This window comes from Lichenostomus cassidix, chromosome 3, assembly GCF_008360975.1.
Source record: "Lichenostomus cassidix isolate B80296 chromosome 3, HeHo_3.0, whole genome shotgun sequence".
Taxonomy (NCBI): domain Eukaryota; kingdom Metazoa; phylum Chordata; class Aves; order Passeriformes; family Meliphagidae; genus Lichenostomus; species Lichenostomus cassidix.
In genome coordinates, this window is record NC_139483.1 from 101772919 (window position 1) to 101798803 (window position 25885).

Below are 25885 nucleotides of genomic sequence, written 5' to 3' on the forward strand. Positions count from 1 at the left end.
AGTTCTGTTCCCGGCTCTGCAGCAGATGCAGTGTTTCCTCAAGTTACTGGATCGTGCTTTCACACGAACCCTTTAAAACTTTCACTTTTTTCTGGTAACACTTTTTTATTATTAGAAATATTCTATTTAGTGAATTGAAGGCACTATGTTGCATTATATGAAGTTATTTTCTCAGGATAATTAAGGAGAGGCCCTGCCATTCACAGATAAAGTTTATCTTCTTGAACCAAATAAAAAGAATTGGAAATTCCCACTGACTTTCTTTAATCAAAAGAGCATAAGACAGTCCCCTGGTCTGGAATACAAAAGCATATACAGAGAGCTCAGTTTCCAATCTACCTCTCACCTGTGACAATGCAAAAACATAATATTGCAACAGTAGTTCTTCTGATTTGTATGAGAGGCAGGACTGAGTGATTGGATGTAGTACAAACCCCACATAAAACTCAATTGAATGAGACAGTTTTCATCCAGACAGTTTTCATCCAGCCAAATGAAACCCAGAGTCCTGCACTGAGGCACATGGCAGTCAGTAGGAGTGAGAAAAACTGTAATTTGTATGTGTTGCTGTGCAGCAAGTGGAAGTCCCTGGCTGGCTGCTGTTGTGGCCATGGATGGTCACCAGCGAGCACTGCAGGGGCTGGAAGTGGTGTTGCAATCCCTGTCCCATGTGGCATCTTGCAGGCTGGAATGGATGGGACTGCAGCAGGCGGAGTAGAACAGATTCAGCTCCCACTGACAGGAGAATTGCCATTCTGATCACCTTTTTTTTTTCCTTTTTCCCCATGAAAGTACCTAAGGCAGAGTTACTCTAAATTTGTCCCACAGCTGTGTAGCGTAAACTATGAGCATTTCTTCAGGAAGATCATTGAGTCCATTTGCCTTTAATAGGGTCCCCCTGGTGTAACTGCTGACAGAATTTGGTTGGATGAAGGCAATTCAGGGAAGAAAACAAATAGGGGGATAATGGCCAGCCCCTAGGGATGGAAATGTTACACAAACACAACAAACACATGCTCAACAGTGCTCAGGCAGGGCATTGCTGTTTCCAGTTTAGATTAGCCAGTGGCAGCTTGATTTTGGATAGGCCCACTGCCTACTTTAAAGAGCCATAAAAAGGATGTAAGCCATTTTATGGGGGGTCACAGTCCCTTCCGATGTAGCCATATGTTCACTCATTCAAACTTCTCACTCTATTCACTCCACTGGTGAAACTCTTAAGAGCAATTTAAAACAACAGTTTTGACTTGAGTTAACTTATCACCAGCAACTTTGAAGGAGTTAATATTTTTAAAGACTAATCTGGACACCTTTTATTGATTTGTTCCCAAATACAAATATTTCCGGTTGACCCTTGGCTAGAGCACAAGGTACTATGAGGCAACCTTATATATGCCACTTTTCCTAATGCTCTGTCTCACAATCATTTTAAGCTGGTGAGCAATAGTTAACACCATTTTGCAATATTATAAACCACTGAAGTGGCATGAAGATGATGGTGTTGTAGCTTAGATCTCCTTTCAGCTCTTTTCCTCACTGTCAGGAACTAGGCTCATGCCCACCTTAAACAGCTGCCAGTAAGTTTCTCTGCATCAGGCAGATAGAAATGACCTCTCTCCTTTTCCAGATGATTGAGTCAAGAAAATTCCAGGGCATGTTTTAAAGTGAAGTTGCTAAAACCTGCCAAAAACCCACAAGTCAGCCCTCCATGTAAAAGCATGATCACAGCTCAGGGGAGTTGCTGTGTTTTAAAGGAAGCACATGAAAAACTGCTTTGAAAGGGAAGATGTTTCTTCAGACAACTCAGTGTTCAGACACTGCTTATGTGAAAAGAAACCATGATGCATCAAATACAAAAATAGATGTAATTCCTATGTCTTGTGGTATTTCTTGATGCAGATAAAATAGAGAAGATGCCTGGGTCTGCAGAACACTGGGAGGAGAGAACTGGCATTTCTAAATGCGCTGCCCTCGAGGGACTGGGTCTGTTGTTTAGAAAAGAGCAATGCAAGATCATGCTGATGTAAGGAGCTCTAAGTTATGATAATGCAGATTGCAGCTCCACAGGCTTGATGAGAAGCCAAGACAGCGTGTTCCTGCCCTCCCTACCAGGCAGAGCAGCACCATGGGACATATCCACTGCCCAAAACTGTGACTGAGGACAGAGCCACCAGTGTCACCATGTATGTTGACACAGGCAATGAGCATACCATTTCCCCCCCGTCACTACAGATGTCACAGTGTGCCACAGAAATGTGTGTGTCCTTGCTGCCCAGGCAGCTGTAGCTCACCTTCCTGGGCAATTTTCTGTGTCTTATGTTCTTGCTGTGATGACTGAAATTGTGTAACCATCTGATGGGCTGCTGTGCTGCAGTATCATTTCCAAAAGTCAGTAACAATATTTCTGCAGGATATTTCAAGTTTTACGCTGAAATCTCCAAATAACCCACTAAGATGACCTCATTTGTCTTCAGGAAGGATTCTATTCCCATTCTTGTATTTGAACAGTTCTGAGGAACTCACTTTGCACTCAGTGCATGACTTTCTCACAAACTTTCTGTAACTAAATGTCATTCTGTACTGCTGGTTGACGTTTTTTGAAAAAGACCTGTAGCATAAATGCATATTGCTGTGCACAACATTGAAGGGTTGATGTAATATCTGGACAAGACATATTCTGCAGTGATTAAAACTTCTGTGATGAATGAAAGAGAAATGTGATAAAAATTTAATTTATTAGTGCTATTATACACCATAACATGTAATAAAAAAATCCTTTCTGCACAGCAATGGTATATTAAGGGAATAACAGTAAACACAGTCAGAGAAATGTATTCTCTTAGGATCTCCAAGCTCCTCAGTTTTCACAACTGAGGACTCTTATAAGACTAAAAATTATTACCAAGAACACAACAGCGTGGTATGTATTTGCGTTGCCACCAAAACAAGAGGTTGTTGAATTCTCCCCCTTAAAATACACAATGAATTATAAAAACAGCCACCACAAATTAATCTCCCAAAAAACACCCCCGAAAAACAGAGGAGAATTTTATGCAATGTTTGTGCAATATTTTTTTCAAGGTAAAATTGATTAGGAAAAAAATTGGCAGAAATAGTTATGAAACAGATCCTAATCCTGCAGTTGGTTATGATGATTATAGTGATGTTTCAGAGTACTTTCTCTTAGTAAAAAGTTTTGGAAAGTTTGGCAAAAGTGCAGAAAATTTATGTTGTGATACAATTTACATTGTGTCAAAGTTTGTAATGAAGGAATAAACCTTCACGTTTATTCTCGGCAATTTTCCAAACGACACCACTGAAATGTTTAATCGTGGAAGGCTGTCGCAGCTGTGCTTTGGAGTTAGACTGGGAGCTGGCCTGGCTTCCCATTGCCCTCTGCCTTCAACTCGGGCAGAACTGAGCCCTGACACAGCCAGACCACTACTTTGGGGCATAACACGGAAAACAAATTACTTCTCTCTGCAGCGTGCGGGGCACACTCCGCATCTCGGGCTGTAAATCGAGCCGCGTTATGTGCTTCTTCAGCAGAGCGGCGTTGGGAATCGATGGCAGATCAATCCCCTGGCGCTGACAATCCCTTGCGCGGCCCCGGCGCACAAAAGCGGGACGGGGAGAGCCCCGCAGCCCAGAGCGCGGCACGGCGGCAGGGGCAGCACTCGCTGCGCGGCACTGCCGCAGCCCCGGGCGGGAAGCTGCCGCCCCAGCCCGCTCCGCCTCGGCAGCATCGCCCCTCCGCACGGGCTGCCCCCTTCCCCGAGCCGCGGGACAGCGGGGAACTGCCTGGGGATGCCTGGTAGGTGGCTACGCGAGGAGGCGGCGCAGCCAGGTCCCCACGCGTGCTCCGGACACGGGATCCGGGGGGTGCGGGACTTCCCGAGGGAACTGAGCGGGACCTTCCCGGCCGCGGGGCGAGATGCCGCGGGTGCCGTGCGGGACCGAGAGGCCAAGTGCGGAACTCTCCGGGAGAGAAGGAGGAACATTGGGGGTGGGATTCCCTGCGGCCACGGAGCAGGATCCCCGGGGCGTGGAGCGGGATCGCTGACCGCCCGGGCATGAGCGGTACCCGGGGAGGCAAGGCGACAGAGCTCTGGCACAGTGCGGAACCACGGGGAGCGGAGCGGGACCCCAGGGGCGCGCCGGGACGGGAGCGGGGCGCGGGGCCGGGGGATGCCCGGGGCCGGGGTGGGGACTCGGCTGAGCCCGCCTGCCGCCGCCCGCCTTCCCCTCCCAGCCCGGGCGGCCCCGCAGAGCCGGGCGGAGCGCGGCGGGGCGGCCGGAGGCGGCTCCAGGTAGGCAGCGCTGCCCCGGCGGAGCGGCTGCGCGGCTCTGCGCGGTGCCCGAGGCGCGGTGTCTTCTCCGTGCGTTTGGCGGGGCAAACAGTCCGGGGAGGAGGAGGGGGTGCAGGGGATGCTGCATGGGGCAGGGGCAGCCTTGGCTGGCTTCGCTGCCCCGCCGAAGCCTTGCTCTGAGCTGTCCGGCTCGGAACGTGCAGCCTGTCCCCGCTCCCCGCTCTCGGCTCCCCGGAGGGAGGGAGGTGACTCCGGAGAGGGGGCGCTGGCCCCGCTTTGGCCCTCGGAGGGTCGCGTCCCGCCGAGCTCTCCGCGGCTGCTTCGTAATGGCCTGTGCGGGAGCGGATCAATAGCGATGTCTCTGAGTCCTTTCGCATTGCAGAGCTCTGCCCTGTCTTTTAGAAACTCGTTTAGATTAAAAAGTAAACTAGATTTAAGTAGCCGTGAATGACTACAGTAACCTCTATGCTAAGGAAATGTGGGAGAAGTTTCTTCACTCTGTGCGTCCGATTTAAAGTAGACTTACTAAGTTGGGGATAGTTAACCAGATTGTAGAACCGGGTGGATTTTGAAGGAGCATTCTCTTTTTATAAATGACTTCTTTTATGTGCATCTGTAGGACAGCGAAAGTTCTCTCTGCTTATTTTCTGGATTTTCTTGCCTGCGAGATTACTCTGTGTCAGTACCATTTTTCATTTGCTTGATGCAAAGCACAACTGCTGGTTATTCTGGGAGCTGAACTCAGAATGTCTGCTGGGCAAGGTAGACCTCAAGATCTGAGCAGCGGCAGTGTATTGATTCCATTAGCGGAATTTACAGATCTGCCGACAGATTCCTTTTAACACAGTCGTGTTCCCAGAATTAAAGTTCTCCGAGCGCCTGTCGCTGGTCTAGACCAATAGATGGCATAAGGCACTCAGGCTAACGTCCTAAGGGGACAGAGGGAGCAAGAACACCTTTTGTACAGGAGCCAGGAGTTTCAGAGGGACTGTGTGAGTCAAATTCTGGGTGTTTGACTAGGGATACTTTGGGCAGATCTCGTTTTCAGAGACATGTCCTAAACCACTCATTTTCATCAGTCACAACTGCAGCATTTCCCAAAATCCTTCTCTCCTCTAATCAGTTAGGGTTAAATCACCTACAGTTTTGGTAGGATTTGATCTGAGTTGATATCCTAAGCCAGGAAATAGAGGTGGCTTTTTAACTTTGCGAAGGTGCATTTAATATCTGCTGCTGTGGGGAAGCTGCCCAATTCAGCAGTGTTGATATCAGAAATCATTTAGGGGAATGAAAGACAATTGGTCTATAAGGAAGAAACTTTTTAGTTTCTGTATCTAAATTTCTGCTGAGGTAGCACTGTGGGTAGACAAATATGATTTTATGTTCTGAAATTGTGTAAATTATTTGAATATAGGTAGGTAGCTAAATGATGAGAAAAGAATTATGACTGACAGTAATCATATCTAGCTTTTTCAAGGGTGCTTCTTAGCTGTAAATTTCAAAACAGTTCTTTTTAAAAAGAGGTGCAGTATCATTAGATTTTTTTTTTTTTCAATTTCAGGAATTAAAGTATGGGAAAGGTCCAGAAAGCTCAGGTTTCTTAAATCACAGTTCTTTACTTGTCTGTTTGATCTGCTTTGTACAGTCTGGGCACATTTGTTTAAGTGGGTCTTGCAATTTAAAAAAAAAAATCTATATGTATTCATAGCAGAGGACATTAAAGCTCTTTTTTAAGAGACCTTTTTCCTTGTGTATAAATGTCTATGTCTTCTTACCTGTCTCAGCACTAAGGCAACCCACAGAAATTTTAGCAGCCCTTCAACTTCCTATTTGTGAGTGTGGGCAAAAGAAAATCAATGAATAGCTTTCAGCTGAGCTGATGCAAACTCCAATGTGACCCCAAGCATTATGCCTAGGACAGGTGAGGTCAGATGTTTTACTAAAATGTCCTTTGTAGAAACAGAGAGGTCCTTAAGGAGAAGCAAATCTTTTCTTACCCTCTCTAGGACTTAGTAACTTTCCCAGGGCAAGAAGAATAAAACCACCTTAAACCTGAGAAGATGATAAATCGGTGTTCAGCCACCAGCATCACCTTAGTTGTGCAATTACAGCCACAAGCAGGATAAAATCAACTATTAACACTCAGTGCCAAGACTATTCAATGCAAAACAAGGTTCAGCAGTGACTAAGCTCAGCTGCAGAGGCATCTTAAACCTGCATGGAGAGTGGAGACAGCTGGGCTTTCCCCACTCAGCACTGGTGCATCTGCCAGAGGTGTGCTTTTTGTTCTGGCAGAGCCCTGGCCAGGCTGGTGTAGGACACATGTCCTGCCTCAGAGCTGGGATTTCTGCCAGAGTTCACTGCCCCTGCTCCCATGGCAGCCTGCTGTTGGCATCCCTGGCCTGCCAGCTGGGCAAGCTGAGCCCACATCTCTCAGGTGAAATAAGTGCTGCTTAGCAAGGAGGGTGTGTGAAAAGCAGAGTCTGGTGTGAGTCAGGGTCAGAAGGAGAAGCAGACCAAAGCCTGTTGGGCAGTATCCTTACTAGCAGCCTGACCTACAGCTTGGTTGCTTGAAAACAGGTTGAGGCCATGCTTTCTGTCTTATCTCCTGGAATCCCTGTCTGTCTGAGCCCATTTGTTTGCAGCATGTCTCCTATCCAAAAGCTCTTGATTTAAGGTACTTGTTTACTTCCTATTGGGGCACATATATTAAAAAGATCTGCCCAAGGCTGATGACTAGAAACAAAGCTCAGGTCTCTAAACTCACATCATTCTCTGCCTTGCAAATTTTCAGTTGTGGGACATCTGCCAAGGACACATAATAAAACAGAGCTCATGAATAAATAAAACATATTCCACTAATTTGTGGATATTTTCTTTTTATCTTGCCTTTGCCCCATCCCTTCGTTTTTGTTTCTTGCTCTTCATATATATTTTTTTTAATTTCTGTTAAGCCTTGCCTTTTAATTTATGGCATCATCTTCTCTTCTTCCTGTGTTGCATCTTTACTTTCTGAGGGGGAAAACACCCCAAGAAAACCAGGCAGGGTGCTGTCAATGCCATTGCCTGGTTCTGTGTGGAGGACCAAATCCTCAGCTGACAGAAATTGTCCTTGACCTGTTCCAGTGAATGGTTCTGCACAATTTAATGCCAAGGGATCATCTACTTCAAGGTACTACCTCAGTGTGTTGCTCCATTCTTTACCATTTTTTCTTTTTTATACTTCATTTCCTTCTGATCCTTTCCATTTTCACATATATTACTGATGCTTCTTTCCTTAATACTGTACTTTCCATTTTATGTGAATATGTTCTGCTCATCTTGTGTCATTCATAATGTACCTGAAGTCCTAACAGCAGTGTGTTAAACTGCTGTCAGCTGTTATTTGTGGGTAACTGGCTCGTTTTTCTTGCGAGGGAGTTCTGCATGTGACAGTTGCTTGTAAAGGTTTTCTTTTGTTCTTCATTCTTTTTTAGAAGAGATGACTTCTAGAATATTTATCTTTCTAGCAGAGGGAGATGGTGTTCACCATGTTTGTCCTTAGTTTCTGAGGGAAGTCATTCCACAGTAATTTTCAAGAGATATCTGTCTTCTGGGAAGATGATCTTTATCATTTATGTTAGAAGGTCCCATTGTGGTCACTTGTTCTGCTTAGGTTGCTGTATATTTTGGACCATTTTCTGTGTTACAGGTAAAGCCTAAAACCTTGATTTTCATGCACTGTTAAGCAAGGAGCTCAGGTAAGTCTGGAGTAAACATGGTTGTCTCTGTGTGTTGGTGATGTTGATATAAAGGTCCGTGGAAGGGTTCACTCATTTTGCCGTCTCTAACTTATTTCTGTCACTGATGTCTGCCTGCTAGGTATTCCTGTTATCCCTGGTCATAGCATGAATTTCTGATCTCCATCTTTTAATCCACAAACTCTCCAGCTCATTTGCTTGCACTTCACACTAATGTGTCTTACCCATTTTGAGAATGTTGAAGTAAACCATGTTGACCTGCTACATGACATTGAGAAGGTCATATCTCAAGTCTCAGGTTCAGCTTCCAAAGCATGGAGCTCAAGGCATCTGCCTCACAGCACTTACAAGTTAATAAAGTGCTATGAGATTTATGGACAAAAACTGTCTTGTATGTCAATCCTGTAAAACTTAGCTTTGGCAAATTTCTGCCCCATATAGGAAGCATTTAATATTTCTCTGGTTTTTGTTCTTCAAGCCTAACAAATTGATTGCTGATGTTCATGTAAGTACAGGCAGGTTACCTGTGGGAGGCAGATAACCAACTCAGGAAAAAAAATCTATGGCAGCTTTGATTTGCATGGAGGACTTAAGAAACAGATTGTGTAGTTTCATAAAAATTAGAAGCACTTCTGATTGCTCTGCTGTGCTCCTTACTTGTCTTCTACCTCCTCTCCTTCAGCAGACAAGAGCTGTTAACTGCTGTGAAGGCTTCAGCTCTAAAACCTCTGTGTTACCACAGTGGGCTGTGTTACAGAGAGCAAGGGATTCTCACTCCTGACTTCAGAGAGAGAGAATCTCATAGTCTGTGAGATGCAATAATAAACCTACAATATGAATTTTGTGTACAATTGCTGTCAATCAGCATGTTTAAAACAGGGGTGGTGGAAGATTGGGTATGTCCCAAAGAAGACTCCATTTTATTGAAGGCTTTATCTTATATATATATATATATTTAATTCTTCAGTTATTTCAGTCAGTTACTGCTGATTTAATTAGATTACGATTCCAAAGCTGCTTTGTAATTTTATGAGCTCCATTTATTGCCAGTTGAGAGAAGAGCAAATAGAGCCATAAGTTATGTTTTCATTTTGAAAACAGCTCACTCATTGCTGCAGCACAAATGTAAATCAGCCCTCCATGGTTTAGCCGTAGCTAGTGACAAACACTGAATGATGGTTTCAGCATGACATTTTAGGGGCAGACACCTTTACCCTTGAATAAGCCTCTGAAAATGATGCTGCCTTTTATATTCTTCTTAAGCTAAGAAGATCTGTATGCCTCCCTGTCCAGTCCAATGTTTGCTCTGAAAAGGACAGACAGCAATGGATCAATACTGCTCTTTTAGTTCACCCATGAAATTGGTAAAAGCTTCAGCTGGACAAGGGGGATAGAATGAGTTCTTGGTGATATTTTAGCTCAGTGCTATTAATCTGCAAACAGCAATGGTGTTTATGTTCTCATTGTAAGCTCTTCTTTTCAGGGAGTCATGATTTTGTTTTACAGTTTGCTCTACGTTAGGCCAGGCAGAGGGAAGTTTTTCCCACTTACTCTGTTAAATTTGTTACAATGACAGAAAAGAATAAAAAAAAAGGACAAATTAGCTCATAGTATGTTTGGCACTCAAATAAGAGTTACTATGGATTCACGTTGAAACCTGTGAATCTTGAAAATGAGAAAAGCTTAATCTGCAAGCACTTACTGCTAGGCAAAGTGCTTGTTCCTGGATCTCTGGGATGCTCCATCCACTTCCTGACCATGAATCCAGCCTTTTCTAGGTCTTCTGTAACTGCTAGAGGCAGGGGGTGTGTTTCAGCCTTCTTAAGCTATCACTTATCCCTGGAGCTGAGCAAAAGCCCTGATCTGAAGCAATGTTCAAGCACAATTTTATTCATCAGCTTGTAAGAAGTCCAGTGTGACTTGAAAAGATTCTTTTTGCTTGTGTGTATGCAGCTCTATCTGAAAACTTTGGGCCAAGTCTCTGAAAAATTTGGACCAAGTCTCAACTGGCACTCTTGGCTCTGAGACAGGTCTTAGGCAATCAGACATGTTTCTCTTTGTGATAAATGTTACTGATTTCAGATGATATTGAAGGTTTATATATTCAGATACAGAGACTGGGGACTGTGGGAAAACTGCCTCACAAATGAAGTGAGAGGCAGAAGTTGTCATTTTTCTCTCCAGAGTTTTCCTGAGCACATACTGAAGTGCTTAATTTGAAAGTAGACAGAAAGAAAAAAAATACCATTTCAAGTATCTTCTTTTTCCTTCTAGAGAGTTGTAGGTTAGTATGCCCTTAAGGCCAAACAAGTTTTAGCTTACAGTGATGTTCAGTGGTACTTTGCTCCAAGCAGCAGCTTATAAAGGCAAACTACCAACTACACCGAAGCATGTACTGCTCTTAGTTTCTTCCAATGCACTGCATATACTTAATTAACTCTAATTCTTTCTTGGAAGACATGTAGTCAGGATCTCAGGTCTTCCTCTGGACCTCTTGGTATGTGGTGCCCTCAAAATCCTTGAGGCTCATTGTGGGAGTTTATGAATCTATCTAGCTGAAGTTTAGCCCAAGCAAAATCCTAAGAAATTCCTTGTCCTGTTAAAGTCTTCCACAAAACACCTGCTGATTTTGTGGGATTAGGATTTATGCAGCCACACACCTAATTTTTCTTCTCTGGACATTTGTGCAGGTCATCTTAGACATTAGAAAAATATGTTTGTAAAAATAAGGTGGGAGAAGTAAGGAGAGAAAGGGCTGGATTCCAACTTCTGAAATTTCTTCTAATCTGGTTTGTCCTCATATCTATTTCAAACTTTCTGTCTTTGGAAGAAAATAGCGAAAATTGCACCAGAGTAACTTTATAAGGTTTGACATTGAGTTGATTAAATGGCTGTATCATTCTGGGCTGTGCAAACATGTATTAGCCAGAATCCAGCCCACACACACAGCACCTCTAGAATCTTAAAAATTGTGCCAATGTGTGGTGTTACTTTGCATATGTAAATCCAGGTGATAGAGTCTACTCAACACTTCCTGAAAAAACAACAGGCAATAATACTGACAGGTGCTGATATGAATTGCACTGGTTAGGACTGATGCTTATTTTGTGAAAAACTTATTTGCTAGCAGTTCCTTTTTGTGTGCAATGACAATGCCTCAGCTTCTCCTATGAATATTCAATTGAACAGTGGTGCAGTGATGCAATTTTATATCTTAGCCTGTCATGTATTCACTTCACACATTTTCTGGCAAATGTCCTTTCTGCTGAATGCTTTGTGGGGACAGCCAAGCTGAAATAAACAGCGAAAATACCTTTGTTTTTAAGGACCGAGATGGCTTATAATACACTGACAGGCTGATGGGATGCTGTTAAAAGGGATGTCAGCATCCTGGAGAAACTCCATCTGGGATGAAGTAGTGCCATGCAGCAGTCTGGGGGCTGATTGGAGGGGAAGAAGCTCTGTAGAGGAGGACATGGGTGTTGTGGCAGGCAGCATGCAGAATATAATGAGCATTGTGCCTCACAGGGAAGGCCAGCTGCAGCCTGGGCTTTGCTAGCAAGGCTGTAGCCAGCAGGTCCACAGGAATCACTGAACCCAAACCGGAACAAAAGAGTGTCTAACTAGACTTCAGGAGAAATATTTTCACCAAAAGAGGCGTCTGACTGGACCAGGTCACCCAAGTTTGGGAAATTTTGGTGATGCTAAAAAAATCAATTGGCCCTGAACAGCCTTCTTTAACTCAACCAGCTTTGAGCACTGGGTGGGACAAGATGACCTCCAAAGGATCTTTTCACCACAAATTGGTTTGTGATGCTACCTGGAACGTCAAGAGGGCTGGTGTAACTAAACCATGTCTAGGGTAGGACCAGTGAGCAAACACCAAAATTTGAGTGTTCCAAGAAATGGAGCTTCTGGAGGCCTCAGTGTCGATGAGGTTTGCTCTGTGGCTCTGAATTGTACATCTCTTGCAGATATTTTCTCCAGCTGCCTCCACACATCCTTTCTTAGCCTGTGGCCTCATGTAATGCATTCTAGCACGTTGTAAAAGTTACTTGGCTGCTTTGAAAGTCAATGTTGGGACCACAGCAGACTACAGAACTGATATCTAAGTGAGATTTGGAGCTCTGCTTCAGAGTTGTCTGGGGTCAAGAGAATTTATACTGAACAACACAGACTGCTTTTGTGAGATTAACATGCTGCAAACACAAATGTTTTTACAGATTTTCAGTTGAAGGTTTCACTCAAAATATCCACAATAACAATTGCTTGTGTTCTTGTTGCCTAAGAGACTGAATATCTTGGAGAACTTCACTGTGGTAAAAGAAACCTTTGTTTATCTCTGAAATTAACAGAATTTTTTCAAAACATAAAAAAACAAATACAATGTAACTTTATCTACTCAGACTGCCAAGTACAATTAAATATATAGCAGAAGAAGGAATTCAATTGTTGTGGAGAATTTGTAGATAGCATGTTTTTGCTGTCCATCCCATTCCAAATCTGCTCTAAATGTACACTTCTGTGGGCCTGAACTGCAGCACAGTATGCTTAAGTAGATGTTAGGAAAATAATTTTGAGAGAACAAGGGCATTCAAACACTGGACCATATTCCACAACCTCTCTGGAGAGGTTTTATTGTGGGATGTTAAACAAACATCTGCCAAAAATTGTCTAGAGGTAGCTGATCCTGCCTTGAGGTGAGGGAGGAGTTGAATTATATTACTCTTCAAGGTTCATTCTATACTTGTTTTCTGTACTCAATAGTATATTAGTAATGTTAGTATCTTATTTCTAAATAAAAATAAAACTTCCAACAAATGGACTGAGATACACTCAGGACAGTATTGTGGGGGTAGAATTTTTTTCAAGCAGCTTGTCCCAAAGCTGTGGGCTTTGGGATAAGGGCTTTTCAGAATAAAGCTGTAATGGATCAAAAGTTATGTGTAGCTAGGTGAGTTTAGCTCTGTGCTCTGCAGCTGAATTGCCCTTGTAGCTCTTCTGCTCCTGGGGCTGCTGCTAGTGAAGGTGTGGCTGGTAGCACAGGCAGGACTGATTTCAGGTTTCCTAACAGTTTTTTTTTTTTGCCATAATGTGTTACAACATAATCCTGGTGTTTATGTTCATATGTCTCTTTCCAGTTTAAGGAGGAAAAATCCTACTTTGTGGGGTGCATAGATTTTAGATGTTCATAAGAACTTTTCCACCCAGCAAAACTGATGATTGTGATTGGACTTTGTGTCCTTTAAAAATGTTATCTTGCTTCCAAAAATAAAAAAAAAAAAAATAAAAAAAGAGATTAGGAGTGGGAAGAGATATTCTGGAAGCAGAAATGATCAACAGTTCTGTCATCTAGAATTCCTAGGAATACTAGGAATTGGACGACAATTCCTCAGGCTCTGAAGTGAGAAATGAGAATAACTAGTTTTTCTTTGCAATTAGGAATTGTAGGATGGACTAATGAAAGGAAAATTCTGAAAAAAACTTAATTTTAACACCCTATACCCCTTCCACAAGAGTTAAGAATATTCTGAATTTCCCAAGGTCTCTATGTCTTTCCTAAACATGGAAGAGTTCTGGCTCTTGTGGGTATAATTTGCCACTGTGCAGAGGCTTGTGAACCATTACCACTCTCCTTAAAAACTCAGGAAAGTCTTCAGTGGTTCATGGACCTCTGTATTATAGAAAATATTTCTCACCTCTGCCATCATAGCCCCTTGATACACCCACTGATGTTGGAACTGCACTATAAATGCAGGAATGGTATTTAGATTTCGTATGCTAGAGAAATATGTGCTTTATGTTTGTTTTTTCTCGTTTGGTTGGTTTTGGTTTGGTTGTTTTTTTTTTGTTTTTTTTTTTTGGTGGGGGGTCATTTCATTTGTTTTAATTAGCTGATATAGAGCTGGTCTGTCAGAATGCATTTGACTGCTGGCTCTGGGCCCAGATGTCTCAGGGTACCCTCTGAGATCCCAGGTCTCAGGATCTCAGGGTATCAGTACCCTGAGTTGTGTGTGATAGCTGTTGAGGAGACTGTGAAGGAGGTAGTAGTGTGAGAGGAATTTAGGTTTGTTATGTGCGCAGCTAATCTGCTGTGTGACTTCAGGGACACTGCTCTCTGTGTCTGTGTATCTGCATCATCTTCCCTGCCTAGGTAGGTAACCTTTCAAAACCAAACTACCTCTGTAAATGAAATAGTTTCACCAAGGATCTGCTTAGATTCTAGGCTAATCAGTGATGAAAGGAGAATGCAGAATTTTTTTTAAGAAGCATATTGATATATTTTTATTCTACATAATTTTTTTCTAAATGGAAGTGTTTGATGTTGGGATCAGGTATCAGATGTTTTTGCCAACTAGCGGTACTTCAAATTTCCACAATAAGTGTAACAATAGGATTTTATGTTCATTGTGATCACTGGAGAAGTACTTGAATGGAAACAATGGGGAACTCAGTGGAAAGTGGGGTTCAAAATATTTATTTGGGGAAGGGATCTATAGGAATTGCCCTGACTGCAGAAATACCTAGAACTTCAAGTTACAATGACCACTTGAGATAGTACTTCATGTTTTGAATCTGTGCTCTTGATGGGTGTCATTAGGATGACCTGTCCAACAAGATTATTGCCAAAATAACCTGGAGAGAAACTACTTCTGTCACCATCAAACCATAGCAATGCTGACCTGCTTGTAACAATGCCTGTGGTATCTTTAATATTTCTGTGAACTTCAGCCACTGGAACAAGAGAACCCGAGGAAATTCTTCTTGTGGTTAGCTGGAGCTGTCTGTGAGCTGTCTGTGGAACAGGTGCTGTAACTGCAGCATTCTAACTGTGCCTAAGTGGTGGGGATTTACGGGTAGGTTTTCAAGCAAGCACATTTTAATTTGTCACTTCCACTTAGTTGTGGATAATGATCTTTTAATTTATATGAACAGAATATAAATTGCAGAGCCTTTGGGAACGTTGCAAGGTGCAAGCCTTGTTAACTCTCATAATGTGTGTTATCTGCAGGGGCTTCTCAAGTGAGAGAGAGTAACTTTTTCTTTCTTTTTTTTTCACTTTAATCATTTTGCAAGGTGACATTCTGATAACTGGGTGGTATTAGATGTTGATCCTTGTTCTCTGTGTATATAAGAAGGCAGTTCAGGTCACAGACTGCTTTCTCAAAGCTTCTGTCATGTGAAGGCTACAGCTGGTGTGTTTATCCCTTGCCCCTTTCTCATCCCCAACCCTTGGCATATACTCTGTCCTCACCAGCATCCTCGTAGTGGAAGTAGCAGAATTTCACTTTGAGAGGATTCATTTAACCTTGTATTAGTCCCATGGAATTTACACACCTTATAGCACTACTCATAGAGGCTGCAGTCATATCTAGTCAGTGCAGAGATGGACCTCACCTCTGGTGATTCACCCCCAATAACCTGTGCCTAAGCTAAGTGGTGTGAACCACAGGCTGGAGGTGCTTGTTCTTCTATTCTTGATTGTGTTCTTTTACTCTCAGTTATAACAGCTTCATTTCTTCCTTGTCAGTCTTTTGGAGGATGTGATTTACTTTGTTTTTTTAAAACCCCTATATTTGAAGACCATTAACACACAAGTATGAATATTTAAATAATTGTACATTTGAATGTCAGCAGTGCTTCTAGAAGCTATTGTTGTTTCCAAATGATGATAATTTCTTTCTGCTCTTCATTGTATTGCAAAGATGCACAGACATTTGGCACAAGTTCAATTTCTAAAACAGCCTCGTGACAGAATTGTACTGGGGTGAACATAGCCAAGTAGGCTTACATGAGAGTAACATTAGAACAAAATTTGGCCTGGATATTTCAACTCAATTTATTTACCTGAGGTTTTCTGGCAGGTTGTACTGAATCTATTAAAAAAAAAAAAAAAGTGTAGTTGTATAATTCTATTATTTTCATGGCATTTTAATGTGATATTCTGGATATAGGATGTTACTGCCAGTGTAATACAAAAAATGAATTACAGCTGAGAAAATAATTTAGCTGATGAATTTATCCTCTTTGCCTCACAGAATGTCTGTAACCACTGAGAGGTTTCTTCAGATGGTCTTCCTATTTGTGCTAGATGACTTTTTAAAGTTAACCTCTGCCTCCATAGTCTGTGAATGACTTCACAATTAACTGTGTCAAGTACTACAAAGGAGAGTTGCAGCTTATATCACAGTGAAAGGGACTTACATTTCTCCAGGCTTAATTATGTGTGCTAAAGCAGTTATTACTGCCCAGCTGACAGACAGCAGCTTAAGTCATGCTAACTGGATTTCAGTCCAAATCCCTAATTGTGATTGATCAAGTAAATTATATATGCATTTAAATGTTTTTCTCTGCTCAGTGAGTCAGAAAGCATAGAGAGTACTTCTAGTTGGAGCATTAGACAAGTGTTTGCCCTGTGATGAGTAGAGAAGTTCAAACACTTAAAAAATCAGTGAAATGTTGATCGTGAGCTGAAGGTTGTTAGGGTTTGTTATCCACAGCATTTTAGAAGTACTTAGGTGTCAAAAGCTGCACGTGTGTAGCTTGGATGATTTGTAGAGACTCTTAACTGTAGGGAAATTAGCAGAAGTTAGAGTCCAGGTGTTTGTCTGCATCGTTAGGAGACAGACTCTGGGTCCTAGGCATGGCTGAGTGCCAAAACAAGATTCTTTAGAGGGAATTTACTCAGAACTGAATTTTCTGAATTGGAAACCTTAAAATGGAAATCTACCAAGATTGTCAGATTCCTTGGGAAAAAATGACTTTGAGCTCTGGAATTACTTTGTAGAGTTACCGAGATTTGCATGCTCTCTCAGGTTCACATCAGTGTTACACCCATTTGTAACTTCGACGTGAGAAGGACTAGACCCTTTTATTTATGTTCCTTCAACTTAGAGGAAACTGTGCCAAAATGTGAACTTAGTTTTGAGAGGTTTATGGAGTGCAGCTCTGCAGGAAGCAGGAGGTGAGGCTAAGACAACATAAGCCATGAATGAAACTGGTAGAAAATCTGTAAACCTGTGTTGTCTTTGAGTATTTTAAGTAGCAGAGCACAACAGCTGTAAACCACTTCAACTTTCTTCCTATTGTGCCTGGATAATCACAGGTTAATGCTAACAAAAGATGAAACTGCCCCAGTTTGGAGTTATCAGTAGCCAAGGTGGTACCATGCTCAAAGATGCAACATGTCAAAAAAGATATTCTGAAGCTTGTGGTGTAGGACCTCACAGAGAATGGAGATTTTGTGTAGATGCCATGCAAAACATAACTGAGAAAGAGGAACTTGATTGACAAATAAATGTGTAGTGGGGAGGTCCACATGGTCACTAAAAATCTCTTAGTGGTTTGTTCCAGGAGATGTTGGAAACCGCAGCACTTTGGGTTTGTTGCACATCTGTGGCATAGCTGTCTCAAAGGGGCTGTACATGCAAACTGTCTCCATGACTCCCCTTTTGAAAGCTTTAGGGATTTCACAGCATTCTAAAAGCCCAGAAATTTGCAACTCCCATTCCAAGCCAGACAATGGGCCTGTGGCCTCACCAACAATGTGTGACTGAAGAAGCGCTGGCTAGAGCCCATCTCCAAATTGGACTGGGAAGAGTTAGATCCTGTCATTTTGTTTTTTATTCTAATGTTTGTATCCTTTTCACACAGCTTTCCTTATGACTGGCTTTTATTTAGCCCTGAAGCTTAACATTTGGAACTTCTATTTGTTGGGTTTCTTTCATTATCTTGGAAAATAATGTTCATTCTTCCAGAAAACATCTTTCTCTTCTGTGTCTTGTTTCATTTTCTATTCTATATGAGTTCATACCCAGTAGCTCATTGAAACAACTGAAGCAATTAAAGCAAACAAGTAACTAACATCTGGTATGTGTTTATTTGCTCTCTTATACTCTCTCCAGGGTAAGAATTGTGTGCTTTGGAATGGTTACCAGTTTATTATGTTATCTATATTTGCAGAAGATCAAAAAGGTTAATGTTGCACTTCAAGTTGAGATTTGCAAAGTTTGTGGTAGCTCTATGTTCTTAGGATGTTCATGACACAGGCCTTGGCACTCCAGGAAAACATCATTTCCAGCTGAGCACAGTTTTACCCTTGAGGAAAAACGTTTCCTGAGTGAGTAAAGGGTTCTCTTGAGTAGAGAGCATGTTGTGCTGAGACATGCTTGTGTTGTCATCTGTGGTCATTGCTTGAGTCACTTGTTCAAATGGCACAAATTGTTCTGATGGTACCTGGCACAACAATGTCATGGTCCATGGCTCAGGAATCAAGGTCTCTGCAAGTCAAACAAGACATTCCTCAGATGATTAAGCTCTTCCTGACATAGCTATCATGAATCTTTCCTGTACATTCTTTCTGTAATCTAAAAATCACTTAATCGTAGTAATACATTAACCAGGTTCTGGATCACGGTCTTTCTAAGCAAGACCACTTTCTCTCTGTATCTTGCACAAATTATGACTCCAGTACCCTCAAAATAAAGCACTAAATTATTGCTCACTGAATTTATTATACAGAGCAATTTCGTGGAGGCACCATTATGAATATCATCTGCATAATCAATATGGTTTTATACTGCTGTCTCAACAGTAAGTCAGTCTAGTGTACTAAGGATTTGCTGAGCACTAAGTTCTTGCTTTAGTTATTTCTGAGTAAAACTTGCTTTGTATTTGTCATTATTTGTCCTGGTCAGAAGTGCCACCAGATGGGACAAGGAGTAATGGCTTTAAGCTGAATGAAGGTAGATTTAGATTGGATATTAGGAAGAAATTCTTTATGTAAGGTAAGACACTGGAACAGGCTGTCCAGAGAAGTTGTGGCTGCCCCATCCCTGGAAGTGTTCAAGGCTGGGTTGGATGGCCCTTTGGGCAACCTGGGATCGTGGAAGTTGTCCTTGCCCATGGCAGGGGGGTTGCAACTGGATGATCTTTAAGGTCTCTTCTGACCCTAACCATTCTGTTGTATAACTCTATAATCTGAGATCTTGCCTGGTTTTTATAGTGCCCACTTACATTGCCAGTGTTCTCATGTTAATGAATTGCTAGAAGTAGAGATTTTATTGACTAAAATGAATCAATAACCAGAGGTTCTTTGGGTCTGAATATAGTTTGACTTCCAGTCACCCCTGTCCAGATTTATGATTTTTTTTATTTATAGTGCTATAAAACACAGCTTGGCTCTAGATCACGAGTGAAGTGTGGTAATGTTTATCAGATGAGTCTTGCTGCCCTTCTTCTGTGAAGAGAGATCAGTGCTCTTATTTTAAATCTTAATGATTCCTAAGAACTGAAGCCTTGGGAAATGGCTGGAGCAACTGTGTCTTACAACCATTGTATTAGCTAGCAAATTCCTACCTTCAAACTAAATCTTAAGGTGCAAAACCATTTCTATGTTGTTGTGGTTTAGCCCCAGCCAGCAGCTCAGCCCCACACAGGTGCTTGCTCACTCTCTCCCAGTGAGATGGGTCAGGGAATCAGAGAGGTAAATGAGAAAACTTTTGGGTTGAGATAAAAAGAATTTAATAGTTAAAGCAAAAGCCACACACACAAACAAAGCTAAGCAAGGAATTAATTCACCCCTTTCTGTGAGCAGGGAGGTGTTCAGCCATCCCAAGGAGAGCAGAGCTCCATCACATGTAAATGGTGACTTGGGGAGACAAACACCATCACTCTGAGTGTCCCCCTCCTTCCCTCTTCCCTCAGCTGTATGTGCTGAGCATGACACCATATGGTATCATCCCTTAGGACAGGAGAATTTTGATGCTATCTTGTCACATTTGAAATGAATTGATTTCCATAATAAATTGAAATAAATTAGTGTACATCAATTGATATTTAAATGTCAGAGATCAAAAAAAAAATTGCTCTCCTCATGATCTGAAGTTATATATAATCTGATGGCAAGTGTAAGAAATGCCAGTTTTGGCTTGACAACAGCTTCTCCTTGGAAGGAAAGCAAGGAAACAGTTCTGTAAAAATTAGCTTACTCACTAGTAACTATAACTGCCTTTTGAATTCAGTTTCAGCTGAACTTATAGTAAAATACAGAAACATTTAAACATCCTTCTGTCCATCTGCAGGTATCCACAGTTAGTTGTTGGGGAAAAATGACTGTGGAAATTCCATCTCTGAAAGCTTCTGTTTCCAGAAATGACACTTCAACACCAACTTCTCAGCATTACTGTAGTGGTTGTAGCTATGCTATGGCAGAATAGGAATTGCTTCTGGAGCTGACCAAGGTCGTGAGAGGGTTGTGGCACTTCAGGTGAGTAGGAAGGCAGATAGAAAAATACCTGAGGGAGTAGAGATATCCAAATATGTACAACTACAGCATTCTGAAGTCAGGAATTGGAAAGATTCAAATGTAGTTTTGATATGTTTTCAAGAACACAAAATGCTCTTGTGTGGATAACTCTTGAAGTAAATTAATTTATATGTCAACAGAAGTAATTGCAGTCCACATTCAAGCAAATAACATTGGAAGTAGTGGATTATAAATTGCGACATCAGATAAATTAGTACAGCTCTACTGAAACTGTAATTGAGAGAAGCCTGCTCAAAAGTTTTGTCCTAAATGTTGTGATCGATTGACAAGTTTTCTCTTTCAATTAAAGATTTTTTTGTGTCATTGAAGTACATGGATTTCATGACTGTTAATTTCAGTCTGATAGTAGAACAGAGACTGCTTTGCAGATGAATTCGGCATTCTTCCTTCATCCTGGAAAAAAGGACACCTAAACCAGAACCTACTGCTTTCAAATTTGCTAAAGCTGTAAAACAAACTGATTTAAAACTACACCTGTGAAATGCTGGATAAGGGTATTCATCATTTAGTTTCTTTTTGTTTTGTTTTGTTACAGCATTTCACAGTAATGGGGGATGGAAAAAAGGAATGTGTCACAAGAGCAAAGCTGAATTAAATGCTCTAACAATATCTTATGTTCTTTTCAGGTTCAATGTAATCTCATTGGGCAACAGCAGTGGAACCCGTCTGTCCAAAATGGTTTATGGTGAATTTTTCCGCAGACCTGGCAAAGATGCAGAACTTATCAATTTGAATGTGGGTGGCTTTAAGCAATCAGTGGATCAAAGCACCTTGCTCCGATTTCCCCATACCAGACTCGGAAAACTTCTCAAATGCCATTCAGAAGAGGCTATTCTAGAACTGTGTGATGATTATAGTGTGGCAGACAAGGAATATTACTTTGACAGAAATCCTTCCTTGTTCCGATATGTTCTGAATTTTTACTATACAGGCAAACTTCACTTTATGGAAGAACTTTGTGTCTTTTCTTTCTGCCAGGAAATAGAGTACTGGGGGATAAATGAGCTGTTTATCGATTCCTGCTGCAGCAATCGGTACCAAGAACGGAAAGAGGAAGGTCCTGTTAAAGACTGGGATCAGAAGAGCAATGACAGTATGGACTCATCCAATGAAGAGTCATCCATATTTGATAAAGAGCTAGAAAAGTTTGACAATCTGTGTTTTGGTGAAATAAGAAAGAAGATCTGGGTCAGAATGGAAAATCCTGCATACTGCTTGTCTGCCAAGTTAATTGCCGTGTCATCCCTGAGTGTTGTCCTGGCATCAATTGTGGCCATGTGCATTCACAGCATGCCAGAATTTCAGAGGCTGGATGCCAATGACAGGGAGATTGGAGACCCTGTGCTGGAAGCTGTGGAGATTACATGCATCATCTGGTTTACTGCTGAGCTAGTGATCAGGCTCTTCACCGCTCCAAGTCAAAAGAAGTTCTGGAAGAAACCACTGAATATCATTGATTTCGTCTCCATTATCCCATTTTATGCCACACTGGCCGTGGACACGAAGGAAGAAGAAAGTGAAGATATTGAGAATATGGGGAAAGTGGTTCAGATCCTGCGGTTAATGAGGATATTTCGCATCCTGAAACTGGCCAGGCACTCCGTAGGACTGCGGTCCTTGGGCGCCACTTTGAGACACAGCTATCAAGAAGTTGGACTTCTGCTTTTGTTTTTGTCTGTTGGGATTTCTATTTTTTCAGTGCTTGTTTACTCAGTGGAGAAAGATGATGACTCATCAGAACTGCAGAGCATCCCTATTTGCTGGTGGTGGGCAACCATCAGCATGACCACTGTTGGTTATGGGGACACTTATCCGGTCACTCTTGCTGGAAAGCTGCTCGGCACCCTCTGCATTATCTGTGGGATACTGGTGGTAGCACTTCCAATCACCATTATTTTCAATAAGTTTTCTAAGTACTACCAAAAGCAGAAAGCTATTGATAGAGACCAGTGCAACAATGATCGCAGAGAGAAAAACAATGACCTACCCTATTTTAACATTAGGGATATTTATGCAAAAAAGATGCACTCCTTCATTTCTAGCCTTTCTTCAGTAGGAATTGTAGTCAGTGACCAGGATTCAACAGATGCCTCCAGTATTCAAGATATGGAGGATGTTTATAACACGGTATCTTTAGAGAATGGTACAGGAAAATGAGTTGAATGACGTTTGCTTATCTTTATTTCTCTTCTGATTCTTGGTAAATGTGGACTTATATACTTCAGTGAATTCATTAAGAGCAGTCGATTCTCAGGGTACTTAACTGTCAGCCATATTTGGACATTCTTTGCTCTGAGGATGCCATAAAAGCTTCATTGTTTATATGAGGCTTTAGAATATGCTTCACATAGTGGTTTAGTTTTTACACAACTAACGTTATGCATTTTTGGGGACAAAAAGTTGGGAAAACAGTTTTAAATGTGAGATAAGTGTTTTTTTTGGGTTTGTGGGTATTGTTGTTTGAATTGTTCATTGTTTTTTTTCCCCTGCAGCAGTCTGATATCTTTCACAGAATTTGCTTTTATAATTTGCTGCTCTTCAGGTAGTGATATATTACAAACATATAAGAACTATTGCACAAGTTAGTGAAGTTTTTACCTGCAAATACATTGGATAAAAGAAGGGACTGTGTACATGTAAAAATGTGCTCACTAACTCATTTATGTAATTTTAGAGTTGGTAACCCATTTCCTATGCTGGGGCAGAAAATATATTGGTGCATCTGGTTTTTACTCCATGGAAGCATAATATTTATTAATTTCTTTCAAAAAGCACAATACATGTTTAGTTTGTTAAAATAAATTGTTCCCATTGTGCCTATATTTTGCCTAGGATCCAGCCATGGCCAAGCTCTATCAGGTCCTAAAGGGTTTAAATTGTAAGTCCCAGGATGAAGGGTCTGGGGTAGGCAGGATAAAAGCTTCTTGTGCCATTTAGCCACCTCTCCTGCCATTGTGACCCTGAGCAATTCTGGTGCCTGGAGGGGATCCTGCTGTGATTAAGGCCACCCCAGTGTCTTCCCCAGAGCTTTTGATTGGTGGGCACTGAAGCAAACATCTGTGGTGGTCTTTAGAAGTTACTGTGCCCTGCTGCCAGCCCTGCTCCTTGCTGGAGGTTGTTCCACCCATCAGTGATGGGAGTGGTCTGAGCAGCACCTTGGCTGGGCTGGGTCTCTGTCCAAGGCTGTAGGGCCAAGCAGGGGAGATGAGAGGATGTGCTCTTCTCTGCCAAACGTTGCCCACCAGACATGTAGGGTGGACATTGTGAATGGGCACCTGAATTGAAATATATTCAATATTTCAGCTCATTTTTCTAAAGCTCATCTGCTGGTGGTGGCAGCTTTCCTGCTGTGCGCTTTGGGCTGGAGCAATGCTCATTGCTTGGAGTCCTGCAGCTCTGTGCATTTCCCTCCTCTCCAGGGATTTCTTAAGCAGCCAACTAATTCTTCTCTGTTTCAAACAGGATCTTCTAGGGCTATTTAAAAGGAAAGCCAGTCCTTGAGCTTAGCATAAAGCAGTGCTGGAGAAGCTCATGGACCTTGCAGTGTTAAGTGAACCTTATAGTCCATACTGTTTCTGAACACTCATTTTCTTTCATTTGTCCAGTGACTAAATTAGGTGCTGGGCAATAAAGAATTGAAGACACTGTGATGTCAATATTTTCCTTAAAGAGAGGTTTGACTATTTTATGGTTTGGGTTTTTTTTAATATTTTTGGGTCAAATGCTGCCTGTACTGGATTTCTATTCAAGAAGATCAAACTCCATAGGAATTGACTTCAGAACTCAGTGAGATGCCAGAAGATGGAAATTGATTTTAGCCACTGCAGAAGCTCGATTTTTTTCATGTGTCTGCCAGATTTTCTATTGCAAAATACATTAACTGAGTAGCTGAGGTACGCTTAAATTTACTGAGGCACAGAGCTCTAACCTCTTTCTGAGATGGAGAAACAAAAAAGAACAGGATCAATCTGTATATTGTAAAGATGTGTCCCTCAGGAATGCTCTGCATCCTGTGATTTAAGGAAAATATTTTGAACATTGGAGAAACTGCAAAATTTGGCTTGTTGCTTGCTGACTGTTGTAAGTGTATGTGATGCTTCACAGACAATTACAGATAATTCTTCCCTTAGTTAATGCAGGAATATCAAAAGGGAAAGTTAGCCTAAATGTGATTTGTTCTTACTGAACAATTAACATTAAAACGATGCAATGACACAAAATATTAAATGTGTATGTGCATATGAATATAATAGGAACCAGAAGAATAACAGAAAAAAAGTTGCTCTCTGTCCAAAGAAAATCTCTTGGTGGTCTCCATATAAAGATATATTACATTGCCACTGAAGATCAAAAACAATGAAAAATATTGTAATGCAGTAAAACCTGAAAGAAATTTGTATTAAATAGTTGAAGAAGTGCCACTGAAATTTTTCATTTTGTATATCAGATATTACTCCAGGATCACAGAATATACAACTTTGTGGATTAAATTTTACTGACAGGTAATTTGTCTTAAAATTGCTAAGCTTTTGATCAAACAAATGAATCAGTCTTAAGTTCCTCTGACTTTTTTTTTGCATCAATGCAGCTTACAGCAAAGTGAAGTATATATTTTGAAACACATTAGTAGGTAAACTACATATCCATATATTGTTCAGTGTAAATTATTTTGATTTCTGTGATGCAATCTTGGCCTTTAAAAATCAGTTATATCTTAAAAATGGCTTTCTTGTATCCTTATCCCTTTGCTGGAATAAATCCAGCACTTGGGTTTCACACAGGCATTAACTGGGAATGGGATGTGAGCTGTGTTCCATGCCAAAAGATCCTCCTCTCAAGGCAGAACTGCAGTGCTGTGACATGCTAGAGAGTGTCAGAGTGGCCAGAAGGAAGCAGATGAGAGCAGATGAGAGCAAAGACTGAGATACTGCACATTCTAGGGGATTGTTTCTCATTAAATTTGTCTTCTTTCTTGGTCTTCAGTGGCATATTGTTGATTTGTGATATCAGTGTCAACAGAAGGTATATCGGAAATTGATTTTGTTTTCACAAACCACATGTTTGTCTCTTTGAAAATGCTTTGTAAATTCTCACCACCCAGCTGCTCTGTTCCAGACACCAAAGCACAGAGAAGATTACCATTCAGGCATGCATCCCACTTTGTATGTGAGAGATTTGTTTGTTTTTATACAAAACAATTTACTGGCATATTGTTGCTTTCTTTGTCTTGATGCCAGACTCTTCCCTTTTGATATCCAGTGTTTCCACAGGAACATCCATCTTTGTGTGGTTTTCCCTAGTGTATAACGGGAAGGCAGCACTGCACTGCATTGCAGCTCCTTGTTGGAGAGGTTTCCAGCTGGCAGAGGAATCACCCCACTGCCCACAGCTCCTGCCTTGCTGGGAGCAGCCTCTGTCACTGCCACCATTTCTTGGGGTGTGTTAGTAGAGGAAAAAGTTCAGTGTGAAGGAATCAGAAGACAGACATGGGAGATGGCAGGAAGCTG

General features: G+C 41.6%; 1 protein-coding gene across 5 annotated transcripts; it reads left to right on the forward strand.

Annotated features, from left to right (window-relative positions):
- On the forward strand, positions 1-25436 carry KCNS3 (potassium voltage-gated channel modifier subfamily S member 3). 5 transcript variants are annotated; one of them, XM_085056920.1, is made up of 4 exons: positions 1-94; positions 1628-2183; positions 20134-20318; positions 21005-25436. In XM_085056920.1, the coding sequence occupies exon 4, from the start codon at positions 21054-21056 to the stop codon at positions 22533-22535; it is 1482 nt and encodes a 493-aa protein (XP_084913046.1). In that variant the 5' UTR covers positions 1-94; positions 1628-2183; positions 20134-20318; positions 21005-21053; the 3' UTR covers positions 22536-25436. The 5 variants fall into 5 exon arrangements, with proteins under 5 accessions (XP_084913046.1, XP_084913045.1, XP_084913043.1 ...); XM_085056919.1 differs by having other exon boundaries at positions 7-2183; XM_085056921.1 differs by lacking the exons at positions 1-94; positions 1628-2183 and adding an exon at positions 7323-7482.
- The last annotated feature ends 449 nt before the right edge of the window (positions 25437-25885 follow it).

Coding starts and splice junctions, on each gene's coding strand:
- KCNS3 (XM_085056917.1), top strand. CDS start 3,567: ATGGCAGATCAATCCCCTGGCGCTGACAATCCCTTGCGCGGCCCCGGC. Junction 3,815..21,004: donor GAACTGCCTGGGGATGCCTG/GTAGGTGGCTAC, acceptor TGTTCTTTTCAG/GTTCAATGTAATCTCATTGG.